Below are 14,995 nucleotides of genomic sequence, written 5' to 3'. Positions count from 1 at the left end.
CTATCGGAAACTCCAGAGGAATTAGGGCTTCTCGCAGCGATCGGAGTTCATCTGAGATGTCGCTGTTGAGTCCTCTTCCACAGAGAGAGCTTTCAAGCCCTTCTAAAAGACTTGATTGCACGAGAACATGCGTGACGTTTTTGTATATCATAAGTAAAGAACATCGTGTCGTTCAAACAAAATAACATGCATGCTGTTTGGGTTATTAATATAAGAACTTTATGTCGTTTTGAAATAGGTGAAAAACGTCAAGGCGTTATTCTTGGAAAGAGCTCCGCCAACGGATAAATGAAAGATCCTGTGTCCTCCAGCGATTAAGAACCACGAGGACACACACACAATCTAAAATCGTCGTACAAAGTATCTGAAAGAGCAAAAAAATATTAAAAATCTTTACTTTGTAATAATGACATCAGGGTTTTGATCGGAGAACCTAAAAGTTTAGGCTTTTTTTCGAAATTTTGTTGGTCGCCTTCTAAGGACATGAATCTCGCGGTGGCTAGTTATAGCGGCAATTTGGGCGTCTTGTCGCAATGCAGCTCATGTTGTAGTAGTCTTCAGTTTCAGCCTTTTGTAGCTACTTCGAGTCTCAATTTCGGGCAGACAGGAACATCTCGAAGGAAGAAGGATCTAAAGCTTGAAAGGTTCTCGTATTGTTTTTATTCTTCTTCTTCTTCTTTTGTTTAATCCGTGACCGTGAGCACTACTGCTGCTTCTTTGTCTACTTATTCTGGCGGATTTTTGAACTTCAGGGTTTTCAGAAAGAGAGAGACTTTTGTTAGAGCGACAGAGACGCAAACAGAACCAGAAGGCAATAATGATGAGGTATTTGCTTAAGTATCAATGTGAATTCTGTATATGATTTAGTTAGGTAACTGGCTTATCTGTGTCTAAGTTCATAAGTTCTTCTTAGCAGGATAATAATGGTGAAGAAGGCAAAGAGACTTCAGCTGATGATCCTCCTACACAAATTCCTACTGAGTTGAATTCACAACCAACAGTTGTGAATGAAGCGCCGGGGAATGAGGAGGAGAACAAAACTCAATTCAGTTCTCAGGTATTGTCTTCCTCTTACTTGGAAACTAATGCATCCAATGTAAAATTGAAGCTCAACTTGTAAGTTTTGTTTCCAGACTAGTAATCTGGTTAGTGAAACGTCAAAGTAATTGAATTAAAGGTGAATGTTATTTGAAGCAGTGCTTAACTACTCTAGATGGCTTTTTGTTTGAACCTTAAGAAATTGTTACATTTGATGCTGAATCTTATGTGTCTAAGTTGTAATATTTGATTTAAATAGCTTCCATTGTCCATATATGTAGTTTCTTGGTTTTGTTTCTGAATGTGTTGTACTCTTCTACTGCATTTGGAATAGGACGGTGACAAAGTAGAAGTTAGCAGCGGTTCTCCTCTTCCGGGTGTGAATGTAAGTATCAGCAACAATGTTATTTCAGCAGCGGCAGCTTAATGCTTTCTGTTTTTTATCTTTCATAAAAAAGTTGTTGTGAACAGCCATTACAATTGGATGATTCCATGAGACTTCCCAAGGAAACCATTGATATTCTCAGGGGCCAAGTATTCGGGTTTGACACCTTCTTCGTAACAAGTCAAGAACCATATGAGGTGAGTCACTGAGAACCTCATCAGTTTTTTTTCCTAAGGTTATTATCAACTTTGCTTTTAAACATAATATGAAACATGAATAAGAGGTTCTGAGTTTGACGTTTTTGGGACAATGTTGGTAGGGTGGGGTATTGTTCAAAGGAAATCTTAGAGGCCAGCCTGCTAAAAGTTATGAGAAGATAAAGACGAGGATGGAGGTAGCAGTTCTGCTTTTTTGGGTTTTCTCAACTTTGATCGTTGACAAGCACATGCTGTGACAAAGAGTAATAATATATTGCTCATCTATCTGCAGAATAATTTTGGTGACCAGTACAAGCTTTTTCTCCTCACCAATCCTGAAGATGATAAACCTGTGGCCGTTGTTGTTCCAAGAAGGTCCTTAGAACCCGAGACAACAGGTATATATTGCTATATACTTCCATGTTATAAGAATCTTTCTCAGATTATTAAGTTTTAGCTGGATACTACATATAATTGCAGCTGTCCCTGAATGGTTTGCTGCTGGTTCTTTTGGATTGGTGGCATTGTTTACATTGTTTCTCCGTAATGTGCCCGCCTTGCAATCCGACTTACTGTAAGAACATCTTGAACATGTTTTCTCCGGAATATGTTATACTTCCAAATCCTCATACTGAATAAATTTTTTCCTCCCTACCATGAATTTAATTGCAGATCAGCATTTGACAACCTTGAACTGTTGAAGGATGGCTTACCAGGAGCTCTTGTCACCGCTCTTGTCCTTGGAGTTCATGAACTGGGACACATTTTAGTTGCAAATAACTTAGGGATAAAGCTTGGTGTTCCATTCTTTGTTCCAAGTTGGCAGGTGAAGATGCAATGTTCTATTTGAAAGAAAGTAACCTCCTTAAGCTGATTTTTTTTTTTTTTTAGCCATTTGATGAACATGTTTTAGATGGCAGATAGGCTCGTTCGGTGCTATAACAAGAATCAAAAATATCGTAGCCAAGCGAGAAGATCTTTTGAAGCTTGCAGCTGCAGGACCTTTGGCTGGCTTTTCTCTAGGGTTGGTTCTGTTTCTTATAGGGTTATTCGTGCCTCCTAGTGACGGCATTGGCGTTGTAGTTGACGCATCAGTGTTTCATGAATCCTTCCTCGTTGGTGGTATCGGTAAGCTATTTATTAACTCTTAATCAAATATGATAAGTGTTGAAGGCTGAATCTGTAGTGTTAAATCAATGTTTAAGCATTTTCCCTCTTTTGATTTTATAGCAAAGCTCCTACTCGGTGATGTGCTCAAAGATGGAACTTCAATATCTCTTAACCCACTTGTGATCTGGGCATGGGCTGGACTTCTCATCAATGGCATTAACAGCATCCCTGCGGGTGAGCTAGATGGGGGCAAAATAGCTTTCGCCATATGGGGTAGAAAGGTAACACATCAATTAGAATCTCTTGAAAAAACTTATAATATCTTTGTGCTGGATGTCTTAACTTTACTTAGATATGTCTTTCAAATGATTTTTCAGACAGCAACAAGGCTCACAGGTGCCTCCATAGCGCTTTTGGGCTTATCAGCGTTGTTCAGTGACGTGGCATTCTACTGGGTGGTTCTGATATTCTTCCTGCAGCGTGGACCGATTGCGCCGCTGGCTGAAGAAATAACGACGCCTGATGATAAGTATGTGTCTCTAGGAATCGTGGTTCTGTTTCTCTCCTTGCTAGTGTGTTTGCCTTACCCATTTGCTTTCACTGGCGGCGAAGCCATGATGATAGGCTTGTGAAGTGACTCATATCATCATATATACAGAGCTCAATAAAGTAATCAGAGATATATATACTTGTAACTTTTTGTTTTGGTCTCTAAGCTATGTGCTATATTTTGACTCTGTCATGGAAGCAGCTTAGGAAACTAACCAAATTTCTCTCAAAATTATATAAACTAATTACTAAATCACAGATATTAATTACGTGTGGTATTGTCAATCTAGATACGTAATATTAATGTAACGTTGGAAGGTAAATGATAGAACAAAAGCACATGCATTTCATGTGGATGGATTTGAATTTGGTTGGTAGCAACCAAAGCAACCTTCCAATTTTACATAGTCATACTATGATTGTTGTTTGTTTATTCGAGGAAAAGGTCAAAGAATCAACATTCGTAATCGTACTACTAATATATAATTGACTGAAGAAATCAAAGACATCACTATCAGCTTAAATGGTAAAGAAGTAGTATTGTTAATTAATATTCCGCTATTAGGCATGTTACCAACTAGAGCTTTTTTATTTTGTTGAAGAAAAAAAAAAAATGGAAAATCCATACTTACTCGATTGTCTTCTAATTGGGGCGTTCATAAATCATAAAGAAAGACTTTTCAATACTTTTGAGAAAGACGACGGTTCTTCGTATCTATAGTTGGCTGCTATTGGCTTATGGAACTGACTGATGCAATCTTTGTGAAAGACATGAGTTCGCTTTTGATGAAGGTTGTTGATTTTATTACACTGGAACAACAAATGATAAGCTACACAGTTGTTCTCCACCCAAAACGTGCAAGTAGGGTGGTTTTGATGATCGGTCTTTTCTATAAACTTTTTTGGTTCCGAATCGAAAAGTGAACTTTAGTCAACAACAATAATACATATATACAACCATTTATAAATAACTTTTTTTCACATACAACCAATAATACATATATACAACCACGTAAAATTTAAAAATGACCTTTATAATACATACAAATTTAGTCAAGAAAACAATCACTAAACCAACTGTATTTCCACCAATTCACACCCTATTCAAAACTAGAAAACATTTAGAAAGAAAGAATAAGAAACGACTCACAAGGAAACTATATTTTCTTTTGTTATTGTTCTTAAAATCATAAGAGTCATACAAGCTATTATTTTTTTCTCACCATTAGTAGAGTTTTTTTTTTCCCTTAAACAATTAGACATTAGGGATATGACCATATCTACTTACAATATATAGTGCTTTATGGTTTTTTTTCCATTGAGTTTTTTTTTTCCCGTTTTTCTCATGCCATATATATATAGCAACTTGATATATGGCTCAATTTTTGAAGATATTGTATCTTTTTCTAAAAAGTTTAAACTTATATATTTTAGGTAAAGTGTATGTCTTTATCGTTATTTTCTGGAAAACCAAATTATTTCTAAACAAACAGGGTTTGCTTCCCAGCCATCCACTTCTTTTTACAGTAAAAGATAGAGACATGCACTGGTGCACGTGACCTTGATGAAATAAAAAAATGGAAAAATACAGGTAAGGGGTACAAAAGTAATTTTACAATAAGCATCACATGGTCATCATCTTTATAAATAAGCCATCTCCTGAATATTTTCATTCGTCACTCCAATAGAAAAAATACTTAAAACCAAAATAAAAATAAAATTCACTTTTTTTTAGCCGTCACCTCTGAATCTTCTTCTTCTCCGATCTTTTTCAAACATTCCGGCCGCCGCATCTCAACCGTAACGGTTAAACCAACCGATGTCTACCTCTATGAATGTAGCCACGATGCAACCTCTGAGTTTCACTCGCCGGCTTGTCCCTTCTCGCGGACTCTCTTCTTCTTCTTCTTCTTCTTCTGTGACCGTTACTGGATATTCCGGTCGAAGCTCCGCTTACCCGCCTTCTTTCCGTTCGATCAAATGTGTCTCTGTTTCTCCCGAAGCTTCAATAGGTGTGAAAAGCAATGCTTTTTTTTTTTTTTGGGTTTTGGATTTTGTTTGATTTTAGTGATATATATATAAAATGCGGGAAAAATTGTTGAACTTTAGCTATAAATTTCAATTCTTTTGACTAATTTGATTTGGGAATGTGAATCTTGCATAACCTTAAGTTAAGGTTTAGACATTACAGCTGTGAAATCAGTTCTGTGAAACATGTTTTAATTGGTTTCTTTTGCAGTAAGTGATACACAGGAGTTGGCAGATGCTTCTAAGAGTACAAACCTTATACCAATCTACCGTTGTATATTCTCTGATCAGCTTACTCCTGTTCTTGCTTACCGTTGTTTGGTCAAAGAAGATGACCGTGAAGCTCCTAGCTTTCTTTTTGAGTCTGTTGAGCCTGGTTCTCAGATGTCCAGCGTTGTAAGTTGTTCAATCTTTCTTTGGTATATCTTTTTTAATCTGTTACTATGTGTTTCAGTTACTAATTGTTTTTCTGTATGTGGGTTGTTTAACGATAGGGTCGTTATAGCGTTATTGGGGCTCAGCCTGCGATGGAGATCGTGGCCAAGGAGAATAAAGTTACTGTAATGGATCACAAAAACGAAACCATGACTGAGAAATACGTCGAGGATCCAATGGAGATCCCTAGACAAATCTCCGAGAACTGGAACCCTGACCCTCAACTAGTTCAGGACCTTCCAGATGCTTTTTGTGGTAAGATATTTTTGTCTTGATTTGTTTGTTAATAGTTAACCTAAAAGGAATAAAGGCACTCGTTTTATGGACTGGGGAAATGTGACTATAGTATGAGTGTTCTTGACGCAAGCTCCTGCTTTTTGAATGATCTTTGTTAATGTCAAGTTTCCTATATCAAAACCAATTAGCAATTAATGCAGGTACCCTGTGTTCTTTATATGCCATACCATATTAGGTCCTCAACTGGTTAAGTATTGAGCTTTCCCCTTTATTGTGCTGGTCTTTATCTGAACATTCTGTCCCTGATGTGATCTACTTTGCCTTGTACCTTTTTGCCCCTTAAAACAATAGTCTCTGATTCACCTTTATGTTCTTGAATGTCCTTTCTTGCACTATTAGATAGAAGATCGATTGACCTTAGTGTCCTTTCTTTTTCCTGGAGTGTTGTCTCTTAACATGGTTTCTTTATCGTGATAGGTGGGTGGGTTGGTTTTTTCTCGTATGACACAGTTCGCTATGTCGAGAAGAGGAAATTACCATTTTCAAAGGCCCCTGAAGATGATAGGAACTTACCAGACATGCATCTTGGTCTTTATGACGATGTAATTGTATTTGATCACGTTGAGAAGGTATTATTACTTTTGTTACCATCCATGTTTTTGGTTAACCTGTGAAATCTCCAAAATTGGTAATTTAATGTTCCGTACAATTTCTACAGAAAGCGTATGTTATTCATTGGATTAGACTAGATGGGAGCCTTCCTTACGAGAAGGCTTACAGTAATGGAATGCAACATTTGGAGAACTTGGTGGCCAAGTTACACGATATTGAGCCGTAAGTATCTCATTCACTCAGCTTAGTTTGTGAACTTCACTTGGTCACCATCCTTAAAAGTTGGTTTTGTTTTCTGTTGTCTTTACAGGCCAAAGCTGGCTGCAGGCAACGTGAATCTTCAGACACGACAATTTGGGCCGACGCTGACAAACTCGAACGTGACATGCGAAGAGTACAAGGAGGCTGTGGTGAAGGCCAAGGAACATATACTTGCAGGAGACATATTCCAGATCGTGCTGAGTCAACGTTTTGAGAGGCGGACATTTGCAGACCCCTTTGAAGTTTATAGAGCACTAAGAGTTGTGAATCCAAGTCCGTATATGGGTTATTTGCAGGTTGGTGTTAGAGAAAACTTTTCTTTTAAAACTTTGGTTTTGTACCTGTTGTGAATAAACCATTAATGTTTTTTTTGTCCTCTTAATCAGGCTAGAGGATGTATTATGGTAGCATCAAGTCCAGAAATTCTCACCAAAGTAAAGCAGGTAAAAGCTCTCTTATCTCAAAGTTGCATCAAATCTTAATATCATATTTGGCGCTAACCTTTGTATCATATTTCAAACAGAACAAGATAGTGAATCGGCCATTAGCAGGAACCAGCAAGAGAGGGAAGAATAAAGTTGAGGATAAGAGATTAGAGAAGGAACTGCTAGAGAATGAAAAGCAATGTGCTGAGCACATCATGTTGGTTGATCTTGGTCGCAACGATGTTGGAAAGGTTGCGAAATACGGATCGGTGAAAGTAGAGAAGCTTATGAACATCGAACGTTATTCCCATGTTATGCATATAAGCTCAACGGTAAGTTTTAATTAGATAACCAGTAGATCAAATATCTTAAGTCTCACACATAACGAATGTGTTCCTTAATATCTTAACTTCTACTTCTATGTGTGTAGGTGACAGGAGAATTACAAGATGATTTGACTTGCTGGGACACACTACGTGCGGCATTACCAGTGGGAACAGTTAGTGGCGCACCAAAGGTCAAAGCCATGGAGCTAATCGATGAGCTAGAGCCAACAAGGCGTGGACCATATAGTGGCGGTTTTGGTGGAGTCTCCTTCACTGGTGACATGGACATTGCTTTATCCCTCAGGACAATCGTTTTCCCGACAGCATGTCAATACAATACAATGTACTCTTACAAGAATGCCAACAAACGCCGTGAGTGGGTGGCTTATCTACAAGCTGGAGCCGGTGTAGTAGCTGATAGTGACCCACAAGACGAACACTGTGAGTGCCAGAACAAAGCCGCTGGTCTTGCTCGAGCCATTGACTTGGCCGAATCTGCATTTGTTAAAAAATGAAGGTGCTCAAGAAGAGATGCTTTCTTCGAGACTTCGAAATCATGTGTATAAAACAGTTACAAGCAGAACAAAGCTTTTCTTCCCTTTTTTTTTTTTTAATACTGTGAGAATTGCAATTAGACTCAATTAATATATGAAGGCTCCGAATTAGACAAGAGAAGTAAAACCAAAGGGAAAGGAAGAGACTTGAGTCGATACCGAACCTTTTTTTATGGATCCGGTAAAGAACCAGTCCAGCTGAGTAGTAGGAAACCATGGAGAAAAAAGTCTTAAAACAACATATTAGTAGTGGTAGTGGGAATAGAGACTAGATACAAAGTAGAAGAAACACGATAGAGGTGCGGGGCTATTAAGCTATTCTCTCACAAACTTCAACCTGCTGTTCATTATCATCAACTGAGGAGGCTCTTCTTTTCTTTGTATGACGAGGATAGTAAGCTGCTATTGTTACTGGTCCTGGTACACGGGGTGGTTCTGGGTCGTCCATGCTATCGATATCCAAAGCCCACTTGACCACCTGTAAAGACGAGAAATAGAGAGAGAGTCAGAATGCATCCATGGATAGGATGTCAAGTGAACATGAGAGAAAGAGAGAGAGAGAGAGAGAGATAAAGACTTACCAAAGACCTTCCACGTAAGAGAGTGTTAGTCAATGCCTTTTTAGCGTTTTTAGCATCTTGATGTTCGCAAAAGTCAACATAAGCGATAGAACCACGCTGTCCATTATCATACAATGGAAGGTCAACACTCTTGAGCTGCCTAGACATAAATAAACAAGAGGGTGGTTTCATGATTCTGAACAAATCCATACGAGAGATGGATGGTATTTGGAAAATAGAAGCTGTGCACATTGCATTGCATCATAATAAGAGAGAAGTAAGTGTGTGTACCGCTCCAAACGGCTCGAAAAGCTGTTTGAGATCTTTCTTGGTTGCGTCAGGAGAGACACGTCTCACATGTAACTTTGTCCTAGTCTCTGAATTTCGGTTCTTCTCACGGAATGAAAATTGCAAACGATATTCATCCACAACAGTATCCTAACCAAAAAAAAAAAAAGAAAAAAGTGTCACTACTCATACTCTACTTATGAAATCACAATCAAAAAATTTAACTCTAAAAGAGACTTTTTAAAACAAAAATAATGTAAACCTGTAGATATCTGTAGACTCTGGTCGCTGTCTTTATAGAATCGAATTCTACATAAGCCTCACCAATTGGAATATTATTCCGCCAATCTTTTTTTATCTGCATTATAATTAATTTATAGTGAAATTTATTTTTAAAGTTATTATTATGAATGATTTGTTAAGTCTGCATACTGTATTAGTATTGTAATAATACTAATAATATCTAATCAATCAACAAAAAAATGTAACAAGAAACTAACCCTGACACTCAGAATCTGCTGTTCCTGCTTCAACAGTTGAGTTAAATGCTCCTTCAAACTCTCATCAGTTGTCTTGGAGCTCAGATTCCAAACATGAAGAACATTTGATTTCTTAACACATATCCTCCTCGACCTGTAAGCCCGAAACAATAACCAAACAATATTATAAAATCGATTTCTTGCGGAAAACTCTAGAGTTTGAAGAAATAACTGTTCCCGGGAAACCAGTACTCTTACATATTCTTTGACTTCGCAAGAGCTCGTCGTTCTGGGGACAATATGATTTGGCAATTTTTGATCTGGCGGCGACTAATAGATATATAGAGCAACGAGGAGAAGACTAAGACGAGAGAGAGGGTTTCTTAGGGTTTTTTTTGTTTTGACAAAGGCTTTATTTTTCTTTCTTTTTTTCTTTTCTTGATATTGTGAGAATTGCAGTTAGACTTAATTAGTTCATTCCTTATTATTGGTCTCTTCCTTTCAAGTATTATTGGCGTTTTCCTTTTTTACAGTTGAAAGGAATAGACTTGAGTCGATACCGAACTCCACTACAACATATATACTGTATGTATGGTTCATAAAGTTGACGGATGGATTTATTCAGATGTGCGTTAATAATTCTTCCAATACCGATCGATGGTATAGACAACAAATCTTCAACCAAACAGAAAAAATGCTGAGAAACTCAGCTGAAAGTTGCGTTTTCTATGAATATATATGTCTTGCCGATTTAGGAAACAGGCATTGGGTATCTAATTTGGTCAATTTCAGCTACTTCTCTTAAACTTCATTCTTCTTTCACCAACAACTGCCGACCTTTTCCTTTTCTTTGGATTATCGTTTTCTTGGTCCACATACTTGGCAGCACTAGATTTTCGGATCGCTTCCATGCTCTTGTCATCCTCCTTCTTCCACTCGAGCACCTGCAAAGAACTCATATAGAGAGAGAGAGTTAAGTATGCAATGCATCCAAAGGATGTCAAAATGAACAGGCTAGAGAGATGGCTACACAACATAAGACTTACCAAAGGGCGTCCATAGAAATGGGTTCTGGATAATGCATTTATAGCGTCTGAAGCATCTTGATTTGTCCCAAATTCAATATTACAAAAACCAGCAAATGCTCCATCTTTCTTCTTTGGAAACCAGCAAAGTTACATCTTTCTTCTTCAGCAATTGCACCGAGTTTTAATTTTTTTTTACGAGAAAAGGCAAATTGTAATAAGCATATACCATCGTTTCATCCTAAGAGAAGTGTATATATACCTGTCCAAATGGATTGAAAAGGTTGCTTCAAAAGCTACATTTTTGACATGTAACTTTGTTTCCTTGTCTGAACCTTTCGCAACCGTTTCACTCGGCTTGTTTTTACGGTAACTCAAGATCAACTTATGCCGATCCAGAACAGTTATTCCCTACAAAACAAACAAAAAAGTGTCACCGTACTTACTTCATCAAGTTCAATCGACTTCAAGTTTCAAAGAGAGAGACTTAACTAGATAATTTACCTTGAGATCTTCGTAGACACTGGTCGCTGTCTCTACAGAGTCGAATTCTACAAAACCATAACCGCTTGAACGACGATTCTCGCCATTTCTTTTAATCTGCTTGTAGTGAAAAAATAAAAGGAAATTCTAAAACAGACTTATGATGCATGCATGGTTAACTGCATATCATCTGTCATCAATGAACAAGAAGTTACCTTAGCACTCAGAATATGTCCCTGCTTCACCAGTTGGGTGAAATGCTTCTTCAAACTCTCATCAGTTGTCTCGAAGTTCAGATTCGTAACATGAAGGACATTTGACTGAAATATAATTTGCATTATTTATGAGAAATGTTATAAGATTGATCAGAAAACAGATCTAGTTTCCCAAGCTAGTCAAGATTTTTTCAACTATATTGTTCAGTTCCACACAAAGGAAGAACATGCATATGAATTTAAAACGTCCACAGCAAGCATAAAAGTGGTACATACCTCAGGTATATCCGAATTGATTCCAATCTCCTGATCCAAGTTGACTCTTCTCACATCATTTTCTTCAACAGCACTCTTCTTTTCTTTGTTATCGGGAAGTGCTTTTGGCTCAAGAATATCTCCAGGAGCCCACTCCAGAAACAGGAGATAACCTCTGTAATAACAAGGAAATGTGACGAGGCAGTTTGGTTATAATCTAGGACAATCATTTATCTCCAAGAAGGAGGATTTTAGACTTTATACAGAAACAGTGGTTTAATAAACATCAAAGTTAATGTTAAAGCTTTACTTGTAACTCGTATATGCCATTTTTTTCATAGCTGCACGTGCCTCAGCCGATTCAAGGAAAATAACCTGAAGGTCATGTAAGAACAGGTTATAGAACAGGACCGGTTAGAGAACAATCACCTAATATTCGTTGAAGATATTGAAAGAATAATACCAAAGCCATTGCCTTTGTCGGAGGGAGAACAATTTTTTCTATACTTCCAAATTTTCCAAACTTTTGAGCCAGATCGTTTTCCGTGGAAGCAAATGGCAAATTCTTTACTAAGAGAATATGGTTGCTTCGGTTTTTCTCATCACCTTTCCCTGCAGCAAATGCTTCCAAAGAGGTGACACGTACTCCAGCTTTAGCAAGGGCTTCTTTGGTCTCCATAATCACTTTTGTTTCTGCCAAAGCAAGGTTTACTGCAGGATTCTCGCATTCACGGTCAAGTAACTCACTCTTTTTTACACCAAACATCCTGACTATATTTTCCAGGATCTACAACACAAGAAACAAAAGGAAAAAAAAACATGAAGCAAAGCAAAAGGCCAGATTAATTTAAAATGGATGCATTAATCTTGAGAAACAAGAGAAATTACAGTATCGGGTCGCATGAATAAACTATTCCAAGCCTTTGAATTTCCAAGGGCTTCAGACGCCTTTCTTTGTTCCTCCCTCTTTTGCTTGAATGTTTTTGGCAGATTACAAGAGTCATTTCTGTTGGGAAAAAAGCCATGATCGAACAAATACAACTGATGAAAATTCTAGTCAACAAAAAAAAGTATTACAAGTTTGAAGACCGAAACATAAGAGTAGAGGTCACTGACACTTGTTTATCAGACTTTTCACGGGGCTTAGCTGGTAAAATATGCAACCGTCGCCCCTGGAAAGCTGTGTTATCTAATTCCTCCATTGCCCTACAACACCATCCAAATCAACGATTTAAAACCTTAACTAACAGCAAAAGATCCACTTCTTGAAATTAAAAGCATGCAATTAGAACTTTTTAATTGGTATGAATTATATAATATTATATAATACCTTACTGCAGATTCCGGGATCAGGTAAAGGATGTAGGCCATTCCTTTGGACCTTTTTGTCTCCCTGTCAAGAACAAGATGGACCTCTGATATTTCACCGAATTTGCTGAAATGTTCAGTAAGCTCTTCTTCTCTGTTTCATGCATGAGGTTTTATTTTTTTATTTTAACAACAAATAGATATCTATATATATATAAGATGAATAACACAAAGGAGATTAATCATGAAACAAGAAAAAAGAGCGGAAGATGAAGATCCATTACGTTGTAGTGTAAGGCAGGTTACGGACGAAAAGGCGACCAGTGTTAAGAACATCATCTCTGTCGTCAGTTTTCAATTCTTGAGCCATCTTGCCATCGGCTTCTACCTCCATTTCATGGCCATCATCAACTATGTCAGTCTCAATATCTTCTCCATCAATAGGGGAAACATGAACTGCATTTTCTCGACAATTAGTTTCATAATCACAGTCGGAATCCGACAGATTTGACTTTATCCTACTCTTGAAGTATTCCATATCAGAAACATCATCACCAACTTTGTTCTTTGTAGCCTTTTTAGTATCGAACAATGGTCTTTTGGCTTTGTTAGGCTCATCATCAGCACCATTGGAAAAACTTACTCCGGTGGAAAGAGGAATACACATGTCATTGGACCAGAATTTCACTGAGTGATATCCAAGAAATTCTTGAAGCAGAGGATCATCATGACCAGCCTCTGGTTTCTTCTTAATCTTTTTGTCTCCTTTAGCAAAAGAAAAATGTTCACCATTATCATTAACCTTCCCTTCTTCTTTCCTCGGAGGAGGCTTCGCAACCTATATATGCGTCGGCCCAAAGGAGAATATCTAAATTAGGATTCCAAAACTAGCTAGTACTACTCATGAAACTTAACTGATAGTATCTAGCTTAGCTAAGTGAAAAATTAATGATCACCTCAACAGATACTTTAAGAGAATCAATGAAAGACTTGTTAAAATATGTGATAGCAGCTTGAGCTTCTTCTTCATTATGAAATCCAATAAAAGCAAATTGTCTACTTCTGCCATCATCGCTGCAAAAGCAACAACGAGTCTAATTATAAAGAGTGATTCCAACATATATAAAACACACACAACATATATTAGCTGCTGTGAATCTACAAGTATATACCTTAAACGCTTCAATTCCACGTCTGTGATTTCTCCTTTTTGTGAAAAGACATCTCGAAGTCGATCCTCTTTCACATATCTGGGAAGATTCTTAACAATTATCCTCGACCTGTTGTAATTTACAAGGCCAGAAAAGAACAAAAAAAAACAGAAACAGAAGATAAGTTTCGTACATCATGTATTGTGTTTCTGCGAAAGTCTCAGTTAAAAACCCTTAGAAGAGGAAGAAACCGATACTTACATTCTTTGGCTTTGCAAGAAGAGCTCGTTCTTCTAGGAACTGTAGACTTTATAGGGATTTCCAAGTTACGGTTTCTAAAAGGTGATTTTTTTTTTTTTGCCTCCCCTGTTGAGTGTTGGAACAAGAAGATGACGAGAGGGGTTTTAGGGTTTTTTTTTGTTCTTGTTAATTTCAGATCCGGCCATGTCATGGAAGCGGGCTAAGCCCATGCTCTGCTTCCGGCTAAGCGTGTTTATTTAGGGTATCGGGCGGGTAAAAGTCGGGTGACTCGATATGATGCGGTACGGTATTACTTTTGTTACCATCCATTTTTTTTTTATATATAGAGAAATTAAATTGTGAAATATCAAATATCCATGTTTGGTAAATTAGAGCTGTTCCTTTTAAATACACAGTAATGGAATACAACATTTGGAGAACTTGGTGGCCAAGTTACACGATACTGAGAGAGAGAAACAGCGAGTTTGAGATAATGATGTTTCGAGGGAGAGAGAGAGAGAGTCTGGGATCTACGTCGTGTAATTAACAGACAGAGATGATTCGAGGAGAGACTCTGGGGGGATCTACGGCGAGTTTCTAGTGTTTTTTTTTCCCTTTCTCTAACCACGAATCCCTCATTATTTCTTCTATTCTGCCTTATATAACCTGGTTTCAATCAATTTTCTCCGGTTTAAACCGGCTATTATACCGAACCAGATCATTCGAGCGGGTGTGAAAGCCTTGGTATTCGGTTTAGTGCGGATTGGGTTTTGTATTTAACTCGAACCAGAGAATTCAATTCATATAAGTTGCTGCCCTAACTATTTGAATTTT

At 37.6% G+C, this 14,995-nt stretch overlaps 4 protein-coding genes across 8 annotated transcripts; 2 read left to right on the top strand and 2 right to left on the bottom strand.

The window, feature by feature from the left end:
- The first annotated feature begins 14 nt into the window (after positions 1-14).
- On the top strand, positions 15-3,511 carry LOC104734578 (putative zinc metalloprotease EGY2, chloroplastic). 2 transcript variants are annotated; one of them, XR_015578273.1, is made up of 12 exons: positions 15-644; positions 753-825; positions 917-1,057; positions 1,373-1,423; positions 1,510-1,620; positions 1,743-1,817; positions 1,913-2,018; positions 2,101-2,194; positions 2,293-2,446; positions 2,534-2,748; positions 2,851-3,011; positions 3,108-3,511. XR_015578273.1 is itself a non-coding variant. In XM_010454178.3 (12 exons), the coding sequence occupies exons 1-12, from the start codon at positions 484-486 to the stop codon at positions 3,360-3,362; spliced, it is 1,590 nt and encodes a 529-aa protein (XP_010452480.1). In that variant the 5' UTR covers positions 237-483; the 3' UTR covers positions 3,363-3,511. The 2 variants fall into 2 exon arrangements, 1 of the variants encoding a protein (XP_010452480.1); XM_010454178.3 differs by having other exon boundaries at positions 237-644; positions 2,541-2,748.
- Positions 3,512-4,901: 1,390 nt separating this feature from the next.
- LOC104734577 (anthranilate synthase alpha subunit 1, chloroplastic) lies at positions 4,902-8,273 on the top strand. Its single transcript, XM_010454177.2, has 9 exons — positions 4,902-5,291; positions 5,519-5,703; positions 5,802-5,997; positions 6,457-6,608; positions 6,698-6,813; positions 6,902-7,148; positions 7,239-7,295; positions 7,376-7,609; positions 7,708-8,273. The coding sequence occupies exons 1-9, from the start codon at positions 5,099-5,101 to the stop codon at positions 8,116-8,118; spliced, it is 1,791 nt and encodes a 596-aa protein (XP_010452479.1). The 5' UTR covers positions 4,902-5,098; the 3' UTR covers positions 8,119-8,273.
- Positions 8,274-8,304: 31 nt separating this feature from the next.
- On the bottom strand, positions 8,305-9,788 carry LOC109128481 (multiple RNA-binding domain-containing protein 1-like). Its single transcript, XM_087481791.1, has 6 exons — positions 9,743-9,788; positions 9,506-9,638; positions 9,268-9,363; positions 9,009-9,155; positions 8,739-8,873; positions 8,305-8,635 (listed from the first exon to the last, which is right to left on the bottom strand). Coding segments are annotated over exons 1-6 (681 nt in total). The 5' UTR covers positions 9,745-9,788; the 3' UTR covers positions 8,305-8,467.
- Positions 9,789-10,074: 286 nt separating this feature from the next.
- On the bottom strand, positions 10,075-14,389 carry LOC104737854 (multiple RNA-binding domain-containing protein 1-like). 4 transcript variants are annotated; one of them, XR_015578271.1, is made up of 15 exons: positions 14,183-14,389; positions 13,943-14,050; positions 13,727-13,844; positions 13,055-13,608; positions 12,793-12,924; positions 12,579-12,668; positions 12,351-12,468; positions 11,926-12,249; positions 11,773-11,837; positions 11,484-11,637; positions 11,208-11,312; positions 11,014-11,109; positions 10,772-10,920; positions 10,531-10,672; positions 10,075-10,428 (listed from the first exon to the last, which is right to left on the bottom strand). XR_015578271.1 is itself a non-coding variant. In XM_087481789.1 (15 exons), coding segments are annotated over exons 1-14 (2,112 nt in total). In that variant the 5' UTR covers positions 14,185-14,389; the 3' UTR covers positions 10,075-10,428; positions 10,531-10,568. The 4 variants fall into 4 exon arrangements, 2 of the variants coding, with proteins under 2 accessions (XP_087337915.1, XP_087337916.1); XR_015578272.1 differs by having other exon boundaries at positions 10,531-10,669; XM_087481789.1 differs by having other exon boundaries at positions 10,531-10,665.
- Between the last annotated feature and the right edge of the window lie 606 nt (positions 14,390-14,995).

The sequence above is a fragment of the Camelina sativa genome, chromosome 13, assembly GCF_030686135.1.
Source record: "Camelina sativa cultivar CO46 ecotype springtype chromosome 13, ASM3068613v1".
NCBI classification, from domain to species: domain Eukaryota; kingdom Viridiplantae; phylum Streptophyta; class Magnoliopsida; order Brassicales; family Brassicaceae; genus Camelina; species Camelina sativa.
The sequence above is the reverse complement of the archived record's forward strand: the minus strand, read 5'-3'. Positions and strand labels throughout refer to the sequence as shown.